The sequence below is a fragment of the Pelophylax lessonae genome, assembly GCF_965119305.1.
Source record: "Pelophylax lessonae genome assembly, chromosome: 11".
Lineage (NCBI taxonomy): Eukaryota > Metazoa > Chordata > Amphibia > Anura > Ranidae > Pelophylax > Pelophylax lessonae.
In genome coordinates, this window is record NC_138778.1 from 215,761,909 (window position 1) to 215,779,351 (window position 17,443).

Genomic DNA, 17,443 nt, shown 5'->3' on the forward strand with positions numbered 1-17,443 from the left:
GCCGCTATTTTACTCTGCCTGCATGTATTGTCAACAATGTAAGTAGTAATTTAATAAAACTGATGAATTTACCATACGGGATTACGCTATGATTTCCTCCATTCCTTGCATATTGCCACACATGCTGGAGTCATATCTGCACTTGTGACCGAGCGAGGTGTAGGAACACATGGAATCGATCCTGGTTTATTGAAGTGAAGGAGAAAGTCCATCCTATAAGGGTTAATATCTCATGCCTAAGTGGCCTGTCCATTAATTTGGAGGCCCACTAGTTGCGGTAAGCAGCCACCTTATCCACACACTTGGGTGTTTTTCCATCTCTGCTCTCCGTATCTTGGGATTTCCACTCTGAATTGGACTTTCTACCATCCTTGCATGCTGAATGTATTTTTGATGCAATGGACTTATGATTTTATGTACACCTCGGTTTGGTTGAGTGATGAACCATACTGCACTTTTAGTCTTTTAATACATGATTTATTTTGATGTTCCTAGCGCTGCACTATTTGATACATAACTGAGTTTGATTGACAGCATCGGGAGCCAGTGGCGCCGCTGCTGTGTCCCAGCCAATCAGGAGAGAGAGTGCAGGACAGCTGAGGCACTCGTGGACATCTCTGGATAAAGAGGGGGCTCGGGTAAGTATTAGGGGGCTGCTGCACACAGAAGGTTTTTCATCTTAATGCATAGAATGGAGTGTCATTTATACAGTAACAGTGCATATTATTTAGCACTGATTACTGTATTAATGTCACTGGTCCTCTTAAAGAGGTTGTAAACCCACGTTTTTGACATTTACCTATAGGTAAGCCTATATTAAGGCTTACCTATAGGTGCTATAAATATCTCCTAAACTTGCACCGTTTAGGAGATATTTACAGTGCATGCAGCCGATAACATCATTGGCGCATGCGCTCTGAAGGAACGGCCATCCGTGCCGTTCCTTCAGAACCCTATGCCGTGAACGGCGGCTCCCGCGTGCATGCGCGGGAGTGATGTAATCGCGCCCCCGGCCAATCAGATTGCCGGAGGATGCGAACAAGGAAGCAGGACGGCCGGACATGTCGGCCGCCCTGTCGCTGAGGGGGCGGCACTGCGGGGGCTTCGTTTTAAGGTAAGTATTTCATAATGAGCTAGTATGCGATGCATACTAGCTCATTATGCCTTTGTCTTTACAGGTTTTTTTTTTTTTCTCGTTTTTTTTTATGTGCGTTTACTTCCTCTTCAAAGTGTCAAAAATGTCAGTTAGGGGTCCGATCTGTCCCCCGCTAAAAATCGCAGATCGCCGCCATTACTAATAAAAACAAAATAAATAAATAAAAAGTGCAAAAATCTTTCCCGTAGTTTGTAAACGCTACAACTTTTGCGCAAACCAATTAAAATATGCTTTTTTTACTCACTCGGCAGCGGGGAAGCCGATGCACGGGTCAGGCAGCTCCGATTGCTGACTGACACCCACGATCGTTCCCCGCTGAAGGAGAAGGACGGTCGGCTGTTGTAAACACAGCTGACCACTCTTCTCCCTGAAATGATCACAGAGCTCATGTGATCCTTCCATATAGGATCACATGTCTCTATGGTCATCTCAGAAGCCATGCCCCCCACAGTTAGAATCACTCCCTAAGGCTCACATTTAACCCATTGATCACCCATAGGTTTAGCCCCTTCCCTGCCAGTGAGACTGCGATCTCTGTGTCTGTCACAGAACCCCCACACACACACACACACACACGTCAGTAAGCATGAGGCATACATTTAACCCCTTTATCACCAACAGTGTTATCCCCTTCCCTAGCCGTGTCATTATTACAGTAACAGTGCATATTTTTTAGCACTGATTACTGTAGTAATGTCACTGGTCCCCCCAAAAGTGTCAAAAATGTCAGTTAGGGGTCCGATCTGTCCGCCACAATGTTGCAGTCCCGCAAAAAAATCGCAGATCGCCGCCATTACTAGTAAAAAAAAAAACAATAAAAATTACATAAATGTTTCCCGTAGTTAGTAGACGCGATAACTTTTGCGCAAACCAATCAAAACACGCTTATTGCGATTTTTTTTTTTTTTTTTACCAAAAATATGTAGCAGAAAACAAATTGGCCTAAAATGTTAAAAAATTTTGATTTTTAAATTTTTTTTTTTGACAATGTGAAAAATATTGTTTTTTTCATAATTGTCGCTCTTTTTTTTGTTTATAGCGCAAAAAATAAAAATCGCACAGGTGATCAAATATCACCAAAAGAAAGCTCTAATTGTGGGAAAAAAAGGACATTAATTTTATTTGGGTACATCGTCGCATGACCGCGCAATTGTCCGTTTAAAGTAATGCAGTGCCGAATCGCAAAATAGGGCCTGGTCATTAAGGGGGCAAATCCTTCCGGTCCTAAAGTGGTTAAGGTCTACTTTTTTCATTCTAATGTGTAGAAATTGAGGACTTTGTTGCCATATAATCATGCAGAACTGTTTATTGCTTGATTGTGCAACTCTTTCTTCGAAAATGATTTTAATTGTGACCTCTAAGAGTGGAAGGAGCCTGGCGTTTGTGTACCCGTAATTAGCAGCAGATACGTCAGGGCTCTGGTATGTGGACCTAGAGGAACCTGCTGTAGAGAAGTGTTACGTAACGCGGGTCTTGCGCTGCCAAGGTCAGGAGTGTAAAGGAGGCGTGTCTCCTGTACTCGTCCCGACACGTAGCGGGGATATGGCATTCAGAAATGGGTGACACGCTTCGGCAAATCTTTATTTACACCGGAATGTTATTTGAAAAGAATTTCTCATGAAAACATTTATTGTTTTTCCAAATGCCGCTTCTGTATAAAGTAAATATTATGCATGGCAGAGGTATGTTTAGTTGTCAGCAGAGAAAATGGTGGCTACAGATTTATTTAGAATAAACTTTATCTTAATGTAGAACACAATAGCTATGTTTTAACTGATGTGTTATCACCGGTCTCGATGGAATAGATAGGCTGCATTCTCAGTGATGTCACCGGTCTCTAGTGAATGGATAGGCTGCGTTCTCAGTGATGTCACCACTCTCTAGTGAATGGATAGGCTGCATTCTCAGTGATGTCACTGGTCTCTAGTGAATGGATAGGCTGCATTCTCAGTGATGTCACCGGTCTCTTGTGAATGGATAGGCTGCATTCTCTGTGATGTCACCAGTCTCTAGTGAATGGATAGGCTGCATTCTCAGTGATGTCACCGCTCTCTAGTGAATGGATAGGCTGCATTCTCCGTGATGTCACCGGTCTCTAGTGAATGGATAGGCTGCATTCTCCGTGATGTCACCGGTCTCTAGTGAATGGATAGGCTGCATTCTCCGTGATGTCACCGGTCTCTAGTGAATGGATAGGCTGCATTCCCAGTGATGTCACCGCTCTCTAGTAAATGGATAGCCTGCATTCTCAGTGATGTCACCGCTCTCCAGTGAATGGATAGGCTGCATTCTCCGTGATGTCACCGGTCTCTAATGAATGGATAGGCTGCATTCCCAGTGATGTCACCGGTCTCTAGTAAATGGATAGCCTGCATTCTCAGTGATGTCACCGCTCTCCAGTGAATGGATAGGCTGCATTCTCCGTGATGTCACTGGTCTCTAGTGAATGGATAGGCTGCATTCTCAGTGATGTCACCAGTCCCTAGTGAATGGCTAGGCTGCATTCTCAGTGATGTCACCGGTCTCTAGTGAATGGATAGGCTGTATTCTCAACAATGTCACCGCTCTCTAGTGAATGGATAGGCTGCAGTCTCCGTGATGTCACCGGTCTCTAGTGAATGGTTAGGCTGCATTCTCCGTGATGTCACTGGTCTCTAGTGAATGGATAGGCTGCATTCCCAGTGATGTCACCGGTCTCTACTAAATGGATAGCCTGCATTTTCTGTGATGTCACCGCTCTCTAGTGAATGGATAGGCTGCATTCTCAGTGATGTCACCGGTCTCTAGTGAATGGATAGGCTGCCTTCTCAGTGATGTCACCGGTCTCTAGTGAATGGATAGGCTGCAAGATTTTGTATTTGTATTTGTATTTCTCTCATGTCCATGGGGGCTTATTCAATAAGTCTGTCTTTTATTCCAAAACTGTTCCTCTGTACCCAAATTAGCAGATACTTCTGTGATGTAATTGATCAGGTAGTAGATAGTATACATACTACTCCCCCTTCCTGGTCCCGATCTCCCACTTGTTGTCCACCCGGGACCTGCGCCCAACCTCTGCCCTGTCCAGATGTTAAGTGCCTGTCTTGGAACTTTCGGCAGAACAGTACACTGGCCTCACCTACGTCTCTGGGGTTTTTGCCCCCCCCCCCCCCCCCCCGGGAAATGCAGATATTGGCTACAGATAGAGAAGGCCAATTCTAATAAAGTTCTTCAGAACGCATTGCCAATGCTTTAAAACTCTTGACTGCATTCTCTTCGTCCGTGGGCTTGAACGTGCTCATCTGTAGCCAGGCAGCTTTGATTTCTGTGTTGTAGATACGAATCTTGGGGGATTATGTCAAACAGAACAAACCTTTTATACAAGACTTGCACCTGCCCCTTAATGTGTAATGATTTCAGGATGGTGGAATCCAGACCCCGGGAAGGATTAGAACTTCTCATTTTGATTTCATTTGCGTCCGAGCTGCTCAAAACCAGCTGTGGCCCTCTTTCTGAAAAAAAAAAAGAAGTTCAACATTTTTTCTTCCTTTAACACGGATCTGAAAATTGAAGTTTTGTACTTTCGGAGATGTCTCGTTACTTACTAGCTGTAATGGGTAGCGATTAATCTTGGAAAAAGAAAAAAAAAAAAGGAAAAGGTTCCCAACCGCTACCCCCCCCCCCCCCCCCCACGCATACGGCTTGAGGGGCTTAATTGAATCCATCCTGTGTTTTCTCTACGTTTACAAAGATTTGATTGTTTGCTTAAGAAACACACATGTGCTGAGGTTTAAGTGTTTAATTTACATTGAAAGCTCCTCGATTACAGAAGTTTTCTTTTGACATCTGGTCATTATAGGGGGACTTGAGTCATGGCATGTACGCTACATGGGACAGGCGGAGGGGGTTAATAGGGCCACTTGAAAGGAGATTGTGTAATTAACCCGTTCCATTTAAATTTACGCCGGCCATTATCAGGCCCTGTTTTAAGGGCAGCCGCCATAGTTTTATAATAAACGTTTCCTGGGAGAAATTCAGAGGATGTCTTTGCTGCTTTATGAAAAAAATGCTAGTTGCATGGAAAAAGGAGATGGGTGCTTGACAGGAAAGTCAGAAGTCCTTAGATTAATACTGATTAGTCAGTGACTTCAAATATTAAAGATGGTCAGGCAACTAACATTTTCAGAATGAGAGATTTAGAAATGGCAGCTTTCAGGTTTCTCTTAGGCAAAGTTTCCTTTAGTCTTTAATGGGTCCTCTATTTGATAGAAAGTACTCATTATGAGTCATTTTTTGAAGTTCTTATCTTTGATGAGGCTTGTTCCTTTTTTTGTGGTATCACTGTTATGGTGCCTTCTGGCAGGTGATGGAGGATCACCCAAGGCTCAAGGTTTTTTTTTTTTAGTGCAAACTGGAACTGCCTTTATTGCAAATTCACACAGGATATACCACACAAAATCAGGTAATAGCTTGACCACATTATCCTAAACAATTCAAACTGTAAACGGTAATTTAGTCAGTACATCTAATTAACAGCTAACATAAACAGTAAGCTAATTAAACAGTAAGCTAATGTAGCCACCCCTAGGAGAGGCAAGTAACTGGGATCCCCCACTCTGTGCAGCCAGGCACACCTAATTTCCACAGTCACTCCAGAGTCAGAGACCAGTCCGTGACTTTGTTTTTTTTTTTTTTTTTTATTGAGGGCTAGAATTTGGATAGGGATGGGAGTTTATAGCATTCCCACTTGACTTCAGAACTAATTTCAGAACAACTTCATGGAAAACTCTTCCTATATACAGTTTCTATATACACTCCACTTCTTCATCCAGCACTAACTTGTTTGCAGAGCTAAGCTGGCACACTGTAAAGATCTGACAAATCAGATTAGAGCAATAGCATGTTATAGGCAGGAACCCAAGGTCCCTTGGATGTGTATCAAAAGTTTAGTGCCCAGCGTACATTCCTCTTGTGGCTACTGATCCCTTCACTACCTCTTCAGGCTCTGCCAACCTGCCTGGCTGCAGCTGCCACTTTTCACTAGCCCTTCTGCCTAACTTCTTCCCACACCTCCAGAATGACTCTCTCCACAGTCCTCCAGACTGACACTCAGCAGCCCTCCCAGCTGACTCTCAGGAGATCTCCCGTACCTCCAGGAAGGGTTTCCACTGGGTGTTTTAGGGTGGGATCTTCCAGCACCTGAGCCCCATACCCGAGGTCACCCCCTTCCCAGACTAGGTGGCACCCTCCAGAGGCACCAACAGCCTCTTCAGCACTCAATCTCCCACCTGAATGCCCTGCTGGCATGACTCCTGCCTATTTATGAGGGGAATCTGCCCCCTGCCACCCCATTTTGCTATGGATTGGCTGAGGCTCTCATAAATATGCCAAGCAGCTCCTTCTAACCTCCGCCCACTATGCCTAGAACATTCTGCAATGTCCCAGAAAACAGGAGAAGGCACCAGAGAGGCTGCTTGCTGAGTCATCCAGCCCCTGAGTGACTGACCCAGATTCAACCCAAGCCGGCACTCAGCCAATCTAATTTGCCTACACTAACCAAACCTATTTACACCTAGCACACTAGTTAGAGAGTGCTACCCTAATTAACAATTAGTCACCCAGATAAGCCTAGGTGACTCAAATCAGTGCCCACCCAGACAGTTCAGCACCAGTCCCACAGATACCCAAAATACATTACACATGCTGTCTGACAGGTGTTTGGCTTTCACTAATTTATCTGTCTATTGCAAAATTCATCATAAGACAAAACTCATGCATTGTTCCAGCAGTCTGAAAAGGTGGAATTCATTTATCTTCATAGATTTCTTGAGGGATATTTCCTTAGACCATTCACATGTTTAAGCCTACTATTACACCTTTCCATCCACTCCAGAAGGGAAGCTTTATTGTCATTATTCAAAGAATAATCCAAGCCTCGCTCTCAGCATTCATCACTTTGTGGTTCATTATTAGAGAATGATCTGCTCTCTCAATGGGCTGTACTGAGCTCTGGGGTTTAGGTAACAGTTGTTCTTTACTATAGCACCTCTCAAATAATGATAGGCTAGAGACTCTAGTGGGTTTCTTGGCTGTGAAGTGGCACCATGCTGTGTCCCTCAAGATCGCCCCACCAAGGGAAGGCTGGAGCAGGAAAGTTTCAATGTGGAGGCTGTTCACAAGGAGTCAGGGCAGGAGAGTAGTCAGATCTAAGCACAAGTCTAGGCTGTCAGCAAACAAGAGAATAGTTAGGTCCAGGCAGGTGTCTTGGCAGGTGGCAAGCAAGAGAGTAGTTGGGACCGTCCAGGTTGACAACAAACAACTATCTGGCATGTAAGTATTATAGCACTTTTAGGCTGGCCATAAATTATGCGATTTTCCTTTCCTTCAATCACGGGCTAAAGGAAATATAATCTCTCGATTCCCACATCAACAAAGTCAGCATTGATGGGGGGAATCCCTTCTGCTGCGCTATTGTATTCTGACGGAATATAATGATGGCTGCTGGCACCATCACCAGCAGTGATGGCATGTAAGGAAACCCGGCAGGCTGGCTGTACTGAAGTCGATATATAAATTAACTTCAGTTCAACCAGCCTGCCCATAAATAGATCAAAATTTCAATTTGTTTGGTTGACGCTAAACCAGCCAAATGTCGATACATCTATGGCTGGCTTAATCCACCTGTAGCTGCCAGCCACATCAAAAGTTGGAACTTAAATTTCTTTCTGGTAAGAGGACACTCCTAGGAATCTTGATAATCCTAGAGGACCCTGCAAGGATCCTGTGAGTTCTGAAGTTCCAAGGAACCCTGAAAATCCTAGAAGACCCAGCAGGGATTCTGTGAGTTCTGGAGGTCCTACGAATCGTGAAAATCCTAGAAGACCCAGCAGGGATCCTGCGAGTTCTGGAGGTCCTACGAATCCTGAAAATCCTAGAAGACCCAGCATGGATTCTGGGAGTTCTGGAGGTCCTTGAAATCCTAAAAATCCTATAAGACCCCTCTGGGATCCTGTAAGGAGTGGAGGACCTAGGAGTCCTGGAAATCCAGGAAGACCATGCAAGGATTCTGTGAGTACTGGAGGTCCTAGGAATCCTGAAAATCCTGGAAGACCTGCCAGGGTTCCTGTGAGCACTTTAGGTCCAGGGAAGCTTTAAAATCCTGGAAGACCCGGCAGGGATCTTGCGAGTACTAGGGGTCCATGGAATCCTGAAATTCTTGGATCCTGTGAATACTGTAACACACCACACTAGATTAGGTATGCAAACTTGCAAAGTCCTTCTAGTGCTTTTTTTCTATGCAGGACAGTGCAATCAGCATCCTTATGGCCCGTACACACTATCTGAAAATCGAATAACAGATCGTTCGTTTTTTTTTTTTTTTTTTTTTTTTTGCATGCCAGTCACATATTGAAAATGGAGAGGTTACTAAAGTTACAAAAATTCTCATACGACAGAAAATAAAAAATCGGAAGTGATGTAATGTGTTGTAGTGTATTTGTATTGTATTTTCGGACGACAGCTATACTGATTAAACGAAAACCCCATGATCTGGTATTGTACGAGAAAAATGTTTGTGCTTGTCTGATCAGATAATATCAGATAAATTGTTGTGATCGGCTCTCGACAGCTCTGTACTAAAGATCTGATTATCGTACGATTGATTCAAAAGCGGTATTTTTCGTCCGATTTGTAGATCGTGTGTACGGGCCATAAGTGACAGACTGCTAAGATAAAATCACTGGCAAGACAAAGCACCTGCAGAGGGCCCTGATTTGCACCATAATGAGCCCATATATGCTAAAGGGTTGGCAGATGTGCAGCATGATTGGGCATCTGAATCTGCTTTTAGGGTAATAAATGTATGGTCTTCTATTGCTGTTTGGCCTATGCAAGGCTAAACTATCTGTCTGGGTTTAGACAGTTATTTAGGTTGTCTAATTGCTTTTTTTCCTCTAAAATTCTAAAAGCCTTGGTAACTGGTGTCTGCGGATACCTCATAGACAAGAGTTTGAAAACAGCCATCTGATAAGAGCCCATTCACACCTGTCTATGTCTCGTGTTCATTTGCAGGTACCTCACTGGGCGGCCGATGTTTATGTTCTGAGATCGTGCTCCCAGCAAAAAGAGCGAGCTGCCAAAGACCGCTCTTCGTCTAGGCTGAATATTAGTAGCTGGTGGGACCAGCTTCTGATCATGTGACCACTGTGATCTTGGTTACATGATTGATGATTCTTCCCATTCCCCCGGGCAGTTTGAACTGTTTAAAATATGCTGGGGCAGACCGGAATGGGTTAAAATGTATCTCCAGCTGATTTGTATTTATTATTATTTTATTTTTAGATGGAGTGTGGAAGGGTTGCTGCCTGTGCCTCATTGGGAACATTTACCTTCACTTCCTGTCCTGGAGTCACCAATGAAAGATTTCCTTTTGACTTCCTGTTCTGATGCAACATTTTGAACTTTTCATCACTTTCATCGATCATAGTTACCAGGCCAAACAGAGAGGATAAATCTTCCCTAGGAAGGACACAGACCGCAACAAATGCATGACAGGGGGCATAACCCTTCCACATTCCATTTAAAACTAAAAGAAAACATTTTGCTGCAGATGCATTTTAACTTTCTAGCGTTACAGTCTAGTGGGATTGGATGGAAAAAAAACTCTTCGGCCTATACAAACATGCAGTTGCTTTCCAAGTGTCAACAAATTGTGAATTTTTTGGTCAGAAAAAAAAAAAATAGCTTATTGTATTATCAGATTGTAGTGTGTGAGTTTGTTTGCCAGGAGTCTATTTCCCACATCTATTTTTGTAAGCTTGCAGGTTGACACATGGAGGGGGTAGTAAAAGTCCAATCTCATGTGTTTGCTCTTTCAGTGGAACATGACAAGGAATTCTTTCACCGACGGCGCCACCACCGAGAGTTCCGGTTTGACCTGGCCAAAATTCCTGAAGGAGACGCAGTAACGGCAGCCGAATTCAGGATATATAAAGATTATATTCGGGAGAGATTCGACAACGAGACCTTCCAGATTAGCATCTACCAGGTCCTGCAGGAACATCAAGGAAAGTGAGTAATGGGGAGGTAAAACAATCTTGTTTACAGGCAGCTTGGGGGCTCGTCCGGGATGTGTGACTGTAGAGCTTTCCCTGTTACCTTCACTATCAACCAATCAGCTGCTGCTTTTTCTGTTAGCAGGGCAGAATGCAAAACAGAGACGTTTATTGGTTACCAAGGGGAACATTAACTTTACTCCTAAGCTTCATACTTGAAGCCTTTCATAGAGGCTTCTCATGGCCTAGTTGGGGCTAGTCATGCTACATATTTCAGCATTGTCCATGATAATCCAGAAGTGTCCTAAGAGTTTTTTTATCTGATCTGATGAAAAAAATATAAAGAGGCTATTCTTGCCTAGGCGCCTAATTGCGACCATGCTTAAAGCACCTTCCATTAATTGGATGTACAGAATGTGTGTTCTTCATAAACAAAATGAATACAGTGTAACTAAAGGCAAAATTATTATTATTATTATTTTTTTTGATACAGTGGAGAGGAATTAGAACCCTTGTCAGGTTTTATTGCTGTCCTTGTCGCCCACTCTCTTTGTCCTATTTACCGTTACCACCAGGAATGGAATACAGGAGAAATCTTCCAGTGGGGACAGTTGGTCTGGTGACAGCCATGGATTCCCTCTCTTTGGAGAGATTTCCGCCTACTTCCTGTTTTGGCAGGAAGTGAAAGGAAAACTTTCCAATGGCAGACCGATGGCAAAAAAAAACCTGACAGGGGTTACTCTATTCAAAACGGAACGTTTTTTTCTTCAGTTCTACTTCAAAGTGGAGGTAAACTCCACTTTTCAACTTGTACCTACAGGTAAGCCTATAATAAGGCTTACCTGTAGGTACAGTGAATATCTCCTAAACTTTCACGGTTTACGAGACATTCACACAACATGCAGCCAGTGACATCACCGGCATATGCGATCTGAAGAGACGGCATACCGTGCAGTACCTTTAGAGCACTGCCCTGAACATGCACGGGAGTGATGTCACAGCGTTCCCAGCCATTCATACAGCTGGAGTCCCCTAACCCAGAAGGAAGACCGGGTAAAGATGGCAGCGCTGGGGATCCGTGACAGTGCTGCACTGGAGGGATCTGCTTCACAGGTAAGTCTGTCATAATGTTCCTTTTTTAAAAAAAGAACAAGCATGTTATACTTAATTGCTCTGTGCAGTGGTTTTGCACAGAGCAGCCCAGATCTTCCTCTTCACGGGTCCTACGCAGGTGCTCCTGGTTCATCCCTCCTGCCGGTTGCCCCCACAGCAGGTGTGCTTCGAAGCTGCGGCTCTGTTTGTCCATTTAAACACAAAGCCTTCGCTCGGTCCCTCCCCCTCCATCTCCTGATTGGCTCACTGGCTGTAATTGACAGCAGCTGGAGCCAATGGCTCCTGCTGCTGCCAAAAGTCAATAGGCAGTGCGAGTCCCCGGAGAGGCAAGGCTCTCGTGGCCATTGCTGGATCGAGAGAGGGGTCTGCTGCACACAGAAGGTTTCTTTACCTTCATGCATAGAATGCACAAAGGTAAAAAAAACCTTGTGCCTTTACAACCACTTTACAGCAGCTCAGTGTCTGAATGGACACACGGAGCTGCAGCTCAGCTCGGGTGCCCCCATAGCAAGCTGCTTGCTGTGGGGGCCTTCAACAGGAGGGAGGGGCCAGTAGAAGCGAAGAGGGACCCGAGAAGAGGAGGATCTGTGCTGTCCTGTGCAAAACCAACTGCACCGAGGAGGTAAGTATAACATGTTTCTTGATACCTGGTGGGTTCCAGATGAAGGGGGACATCCCCCTTATAGGGGAACCAGGTGGGTTACCTGAGCACTTCTTTGGTGGACCTGGACACCAACTTTCTGTCTCTTTCTTTTCCTCTATTCCATCTCATCCTTCCCCCCCCCCTTTTTTTTTTCTCTTTCTCCCTTTCCCTTCATTTCTCTTTCTTTCCTGTCTCTTCCTTTTTTTTACCACGCAGTGACTTAGGTTGATGTGGTTACCTTGGGCTGTTATTGCCCCCTGCTACCACCTGTTGTGGCTACTGACTGGACCTACCTGGTCGGTGACTCTTTGCCATCTATTCTGGACGTGCAGTTCTCCTATATATAATTGTCTAGTGGGCTGGGGACATGGTGACCGCTTCCTCCCTCGAAGCTCAGTGTGTTCCCTTGGGGGCGCTGGAGGGGGTGGGGTGGGGCCCGGTCCGGCTGGTATGGCTCCGGCCAACGACGAGAGCCACTGACCTGCTACCTTTTGTTGTGATTGCCATAATGCTTCATTTCTCTGTTGACCATGTTAAATATTGCAAACTGTATGTTATCACCCACGGTGGTTGTTACCTGTATACACCATGTGTGTTTCTCATTCTCATAGAATCAATAAACATATTGAAATCTAAAAAAAAAAAAAACAGGAGACTTTACAATCACTTTAACCACTTAAGCCCCGGAAGATTTTACCCCCTTTCTGACCAGGGGGTATTTTGCGATTCGGCACTGCGTGACTTTAACGGACAATTGCGCGGTTGTGCGACGCTGTACCTAAACAAATTTGACGTCCTTTTTTTCCCACAAACAGAGCTTTCTTTTGGTGGTATTTGATCACCTGTGCGATTTTTTTTTGATCATGCGCTATAAACCAAAAAAGAGCGACAATTTTGCAAAAATAACTATTTTTCAGATTTTTTTATATGAAATTCCCCAAAAAAATGTAAAAATCTAATTTTTTTTTAAAATTTTCGGCCAATTTGTTTTCTGTTACCTATGTTTGGTAAAAAAAAATCACAATAAGCGTATTTTGATTGGTTTGTGCAAAAGTTATTGCGTTTACTAACTAAGGGAAAGATTTTTGTCATTTTTGTTGTTTTTTTTTTTTAACGAGTAATGGCGGCAATCTGCGATTTTTTTTTTTTTTTTTATTTTTTTTTTGCGGGACTGCGACATTGGGGCGGACAGATCGGACCCTTGACTGACATTTTTGACACTTTTGGGGGTACCAGTGACATTACTACAGTAATCAGTGCTATACATATGCACTGTTACTGTAAAAATGACACTGGCAGGGAAGGGGTTAACTTTATTAGAGATGCAGTGACTATGTGTGTCCCTAGGGGCGTGCTTCTTACTGTGCAGGGATGTGGCTGTGTGTGTAACAGCACAGATCAATGGTCCTACATAGCAGGACCGTTAGATCAGTGCTTTTACACAGGGAAGAATGACAGGCGGCTTTGTTTACATTAGCCGCCTGCCTTTCTCCCTTCACAGCGGACGATCGCGAGTGACCGGCGGACATCGGGTCCGCCGGTCACATGCACGGAGGTGTCCATGAACGAGCCGAGGCGGGAGCGCGCCTCCGGCGGCGCACGCCCGCCCGCTATTGGCTCCCAGGCTAGTGACGTACCGGTACGTCACTTTGCCTGGCCGGGGCTGACCGCCGCAGTATATGTACTTGCGGCGGTGGCCAACCGGTTAAACAGATCCTACATAAGTTGTACCTATTTATCTGAAGCCTTCTCTTCTCTACATCCATTCAAAGTCCAGAATTTTTATAAAGCTTTTCTGAGAGTTAAAAAAAAAAAAGAGGGGGCGAAGAGCTGAAGTTAAACTCTGCAGAGCTCAGTAAGAGCTGATTGGAGGAAATGGCAGGATAGGTATTCTTCCACTTTAATGTAAATAATTTTATCCAAGTTTTTTATTATATTAGCGCTAGTCTAAGAACAGGACGAATATCATATAAATGAATAGCGCAGCAAATGAGTCGAATAAATCGTGTCATAGCCTAACAATAGCTCACCATGGGTAGTAGCAGAGCACACGGTCCTTTCCCTTTAAGCTCACTGCCGTGAATCAATCAGAGGCCGTGGACGGCTCTGGTGGGTGAGCGCTGTGCCGTACGCACCGTACATCTGCTGCCGTCTCCCTGGATCCTAGTAAAACGGAAAAGAAAGACGATCGTGCTGTCATTTGCAGCCAAGCCGAATAAACCTTTAACTTATTTCCAATCTGTGTTTTGAAGCCACATCAATGGCACAGACGGAACGGAAAATGTACTCAGCGCTATAAAATAGGGTTTAGGTGAGGACACTCTGTGCCTGTGGAGAGAATCGACTCGATCGCTGTCACAGCGCGGAGCGCGTCTGGCATAAATATGGCTGACCTGAGACAAAATGTCTGACTCATTGTGGAGGCTGCTGCTATCCGGGCTGCTCCCTTAGATTTATCATCTTCCTTTTCCAGATGCCTGGGTCTTGAATAGGCGTGGAGGGAAGGCGGTTTAGGCTAAGTATGCCGGTTTTCATTGCCTGACTGCAAATTCCTTCTTTTCCCGGGCCATGTTAAGGGGTTCCCAGGTCCCATGGTAACATCTAAGCCGTTTAAAAGGGTTACCTGCTCTGTTGGTAGGTGCAAGCCATTTGAAGGGTTTTCATGGCCTTTGGGGAGATGTAAAGCAGCATGCAATTTATTTTTTCCGTTCGAAAAGAAAATTTCTCAAATCCGCCATCCACACATTAGAGGTGGATGGGGGAATCCTTCCCTCTGTGGTGTTGTCTTCTGGCAGACTACAATACCCCACCACTAGCATACAATGATCAGTGTTACCAGCTATAGCTGGCGCCACTAATCGTTCAGGGAAAATTCCTACATGCTGGATGTACACAAGTCGATCGATAGATCCAGCTTCATTTAACCACTTTAAGACCGGGCCTATTTTTGACACTTACACTTACAAGCTAAAATCAATTTTTTTTGCTAGAAAACTACTTAGAACCCCCAAACATTACATATTTTTTTATTTAGCAGAGACCCTAGAGAATAAAATGGAGATCATTGCAATATTTTTTATCACACCATATTTGCACAGCGGTCTTCCAAACGCAATTTGTTTGGGAAAAAATTCACATTTCTTTAATTAACCACTTTAGGTCTGCTCACGTTGCTGCTACTGCAGCAACGTGGCTCGTTATCGTCTAGCGATGTAGTACTACGTCGCTAGACTCCTCCCCCTGTAGGTGACGCTCGCGCGCCGCCGGAAGCGCGCTCCCGCTGTTTTCAGTCGCAGCGGGAGTTGGGCCAGGGGAGGAGCGGCGACGGGGAATCTAGTTTGGAGATTCGCCCGCCTGTGTAAACAGAGCGGGCGGATCTCCTAAGTGACAGGGAGTGACAGATCGCAGTGTTCAGCATAGCTGAACATGCGATCTGTCCCTGTGTCACTCAGTCACCTCCCCCTACACACGTCAGTAAGCAGCAGGCATACATTAACCCCTCCCTCTCCAATAAAATTAACCCCTTCCCTGCCAGTGTCATTTTTACAGTAACAGTGCATATATATAGCACTGATTACTGTAGTAATGTCACTGGTACCCCCAAATGTGTCAAAAATGTCAGTCAAGGGTCCGATCTGTCCGCCGCAATGTCGCAGTCCCGCAAAAAAAATCGCAGATCGCCGACATTACTCGTTTAAAAAAAAAACACCAAAAAAGACAAAAATCTTTCCCGTAGTTAGTAAGCGCAATAACTTTTGCGCAAACCAATCAAAATACGCTTATTGTGATCTTTTTTAGCAAACCTATGTAGCAGAAAACAAATTGGCCAAAAATTAAAAAAAAATTTGATTTTTACATTTTTTGGGGGGAATTTCATATAAAAAAATGTTAAAAATATTATTTTTTCAAAATTGTCACTCTTTTTTTTGTTTATAGCGCAAAAAGTAAAAATCGCACAGGTGATCAAATACCACCAAAAGAAAGCTCTGTTTGTGGGAAAAAAAGGACGTAAATTTTGTTTGGGTACAGCGTCGCACAACCGCGCAATTGTCCGTTAAAGTCGCACAGCGCCGAATTGCAAAAAGTGGCCCAGACGTAAGACAGCAAAATCCTCTAGTGGTAAAGTGGTTAAAAAATAAGAAAACAGTAAAGCTAGCCCAATTGTTTTTCTATAATGTGAAAGATAATGTTACGCAGAGTAAATAAATACCCAACATGTCATGCTTCAAAATTGCGCACGCTCGCCGAATGGCGACAAACTTTGGTACTTAAAAATCCCCACAGGCGACAATTTAAAAATATCTAGAGTTTAGCAGCTTAGAGTTACAGAGGAGGTCTAGGGCTCAAATTATTACTCTCGCTCTAACGATCGCGGCGATACCCCACATGTGTGGTTTGAACACCGTACACATATGTGGGCGGGACTTCTGTATGCGTTCGCTTCTGCGCGCCAGCTAACAGGGACAGGGCGCTTTAATTATTATTTTTTTCCTGTTTATTTTATTTATTATTTTTTTTATTTTTAGACAGTTTTAAAAAAAATAAATAAAATGTGATCACTTTTATTCATATTACAAGGAATGTAAACATCCCTTGTAATAGAAATAAGCAGGACAGGTCCTCTTTATTGTGAGATCTGGGGTCAAAAAGACCTCACAACTACACTAAGGCTGCATTCACATGTCAGCGTATGGATCGCAGCGCGATTCCGCCCGCGATCCGGAGATCATTGCAAATCGCGGGACGCCTGTGCGTTGCCCGTGATTTGCAATAGCACCCCAAACGCTGAGCGATGTTGCCGCGATTACCGCCTGCCGAATCGCGGTAACATCGCGCAAAAAAAAAAATCGTGGGACGCATTACGCCCAAAAAGTACAAGAGCGTATTGCGTCCCGCGATTCTTTTGCACGATGCTACCGCGATTCGGCAGGCGGAAATCGCGGCAACATCGCACAGTGTTTGGGGTGCTATTGCAAATCACGGGCAACGCACAGGGGTCCCGCGATTTGCAATGATCTCCGAATCGCGGCGATTCTGCCTGCGATCCATACGCTGACATGTGAATGCAGCCTGAAAAAGAAAAAAAAAAAGTGTTGAAAAAAAATCAGCCCTTTAATCCGGTTGCTAGGCAACGGCGTTTGACGTCGCTCCGGTCCTCCAAGACCATAGAGTCGAGTGAAGACCATCTTGCCCTCACTCGACTTCCTGTCTCTGAGGATCGGGGACCGGATCGTTTTCCCCACTGCCGGCGGGTCCGGTAAGCGGGAAAAACGTCCGGGACGTGGCGGGAGGGGCAGCTCTTCCTCCACACCGTAAGGGTGATCCACCTTCATCCCATCTCCCATAGAGGAGAGCGGAGCTCCGACAGCTCTGTCTCTGCAAAGTAAGCGGAGACGGAGCTGTCATCTGCCTGCTCAGCGGGGATCAATGGATCGATCCCCAATGAGAAAAACTGAGTCTGCTTAGCACACCACTCGTGTGAAAGGACCCTAAAGAGGT

The 17,443-nt window shown here is 44.6% G+C and overlaps 1 protein-coding gene across 1 annotated transcript in view; it reads left to right on the top strand.

Moving 5' to 3' along the window:
- Positions 1-17,443, top strand: part of BMP7 (bone morphogenetic protein 7) — a 115,846-nt gene that overhangs the window by 66,829 nt on the left and 31,574 nt on the right. Inside the window, exon 2 of the mRNA XM_082271745.1 lies at positions 10,012-10,204. Within this exon, the coding sequence (XP_082127871.1) occupies positions 10,012-10,204 (193 nt within the window). The remainder of the gene's footprint in view (positions 1-10,011; positions 10,205-17,443) is intronic.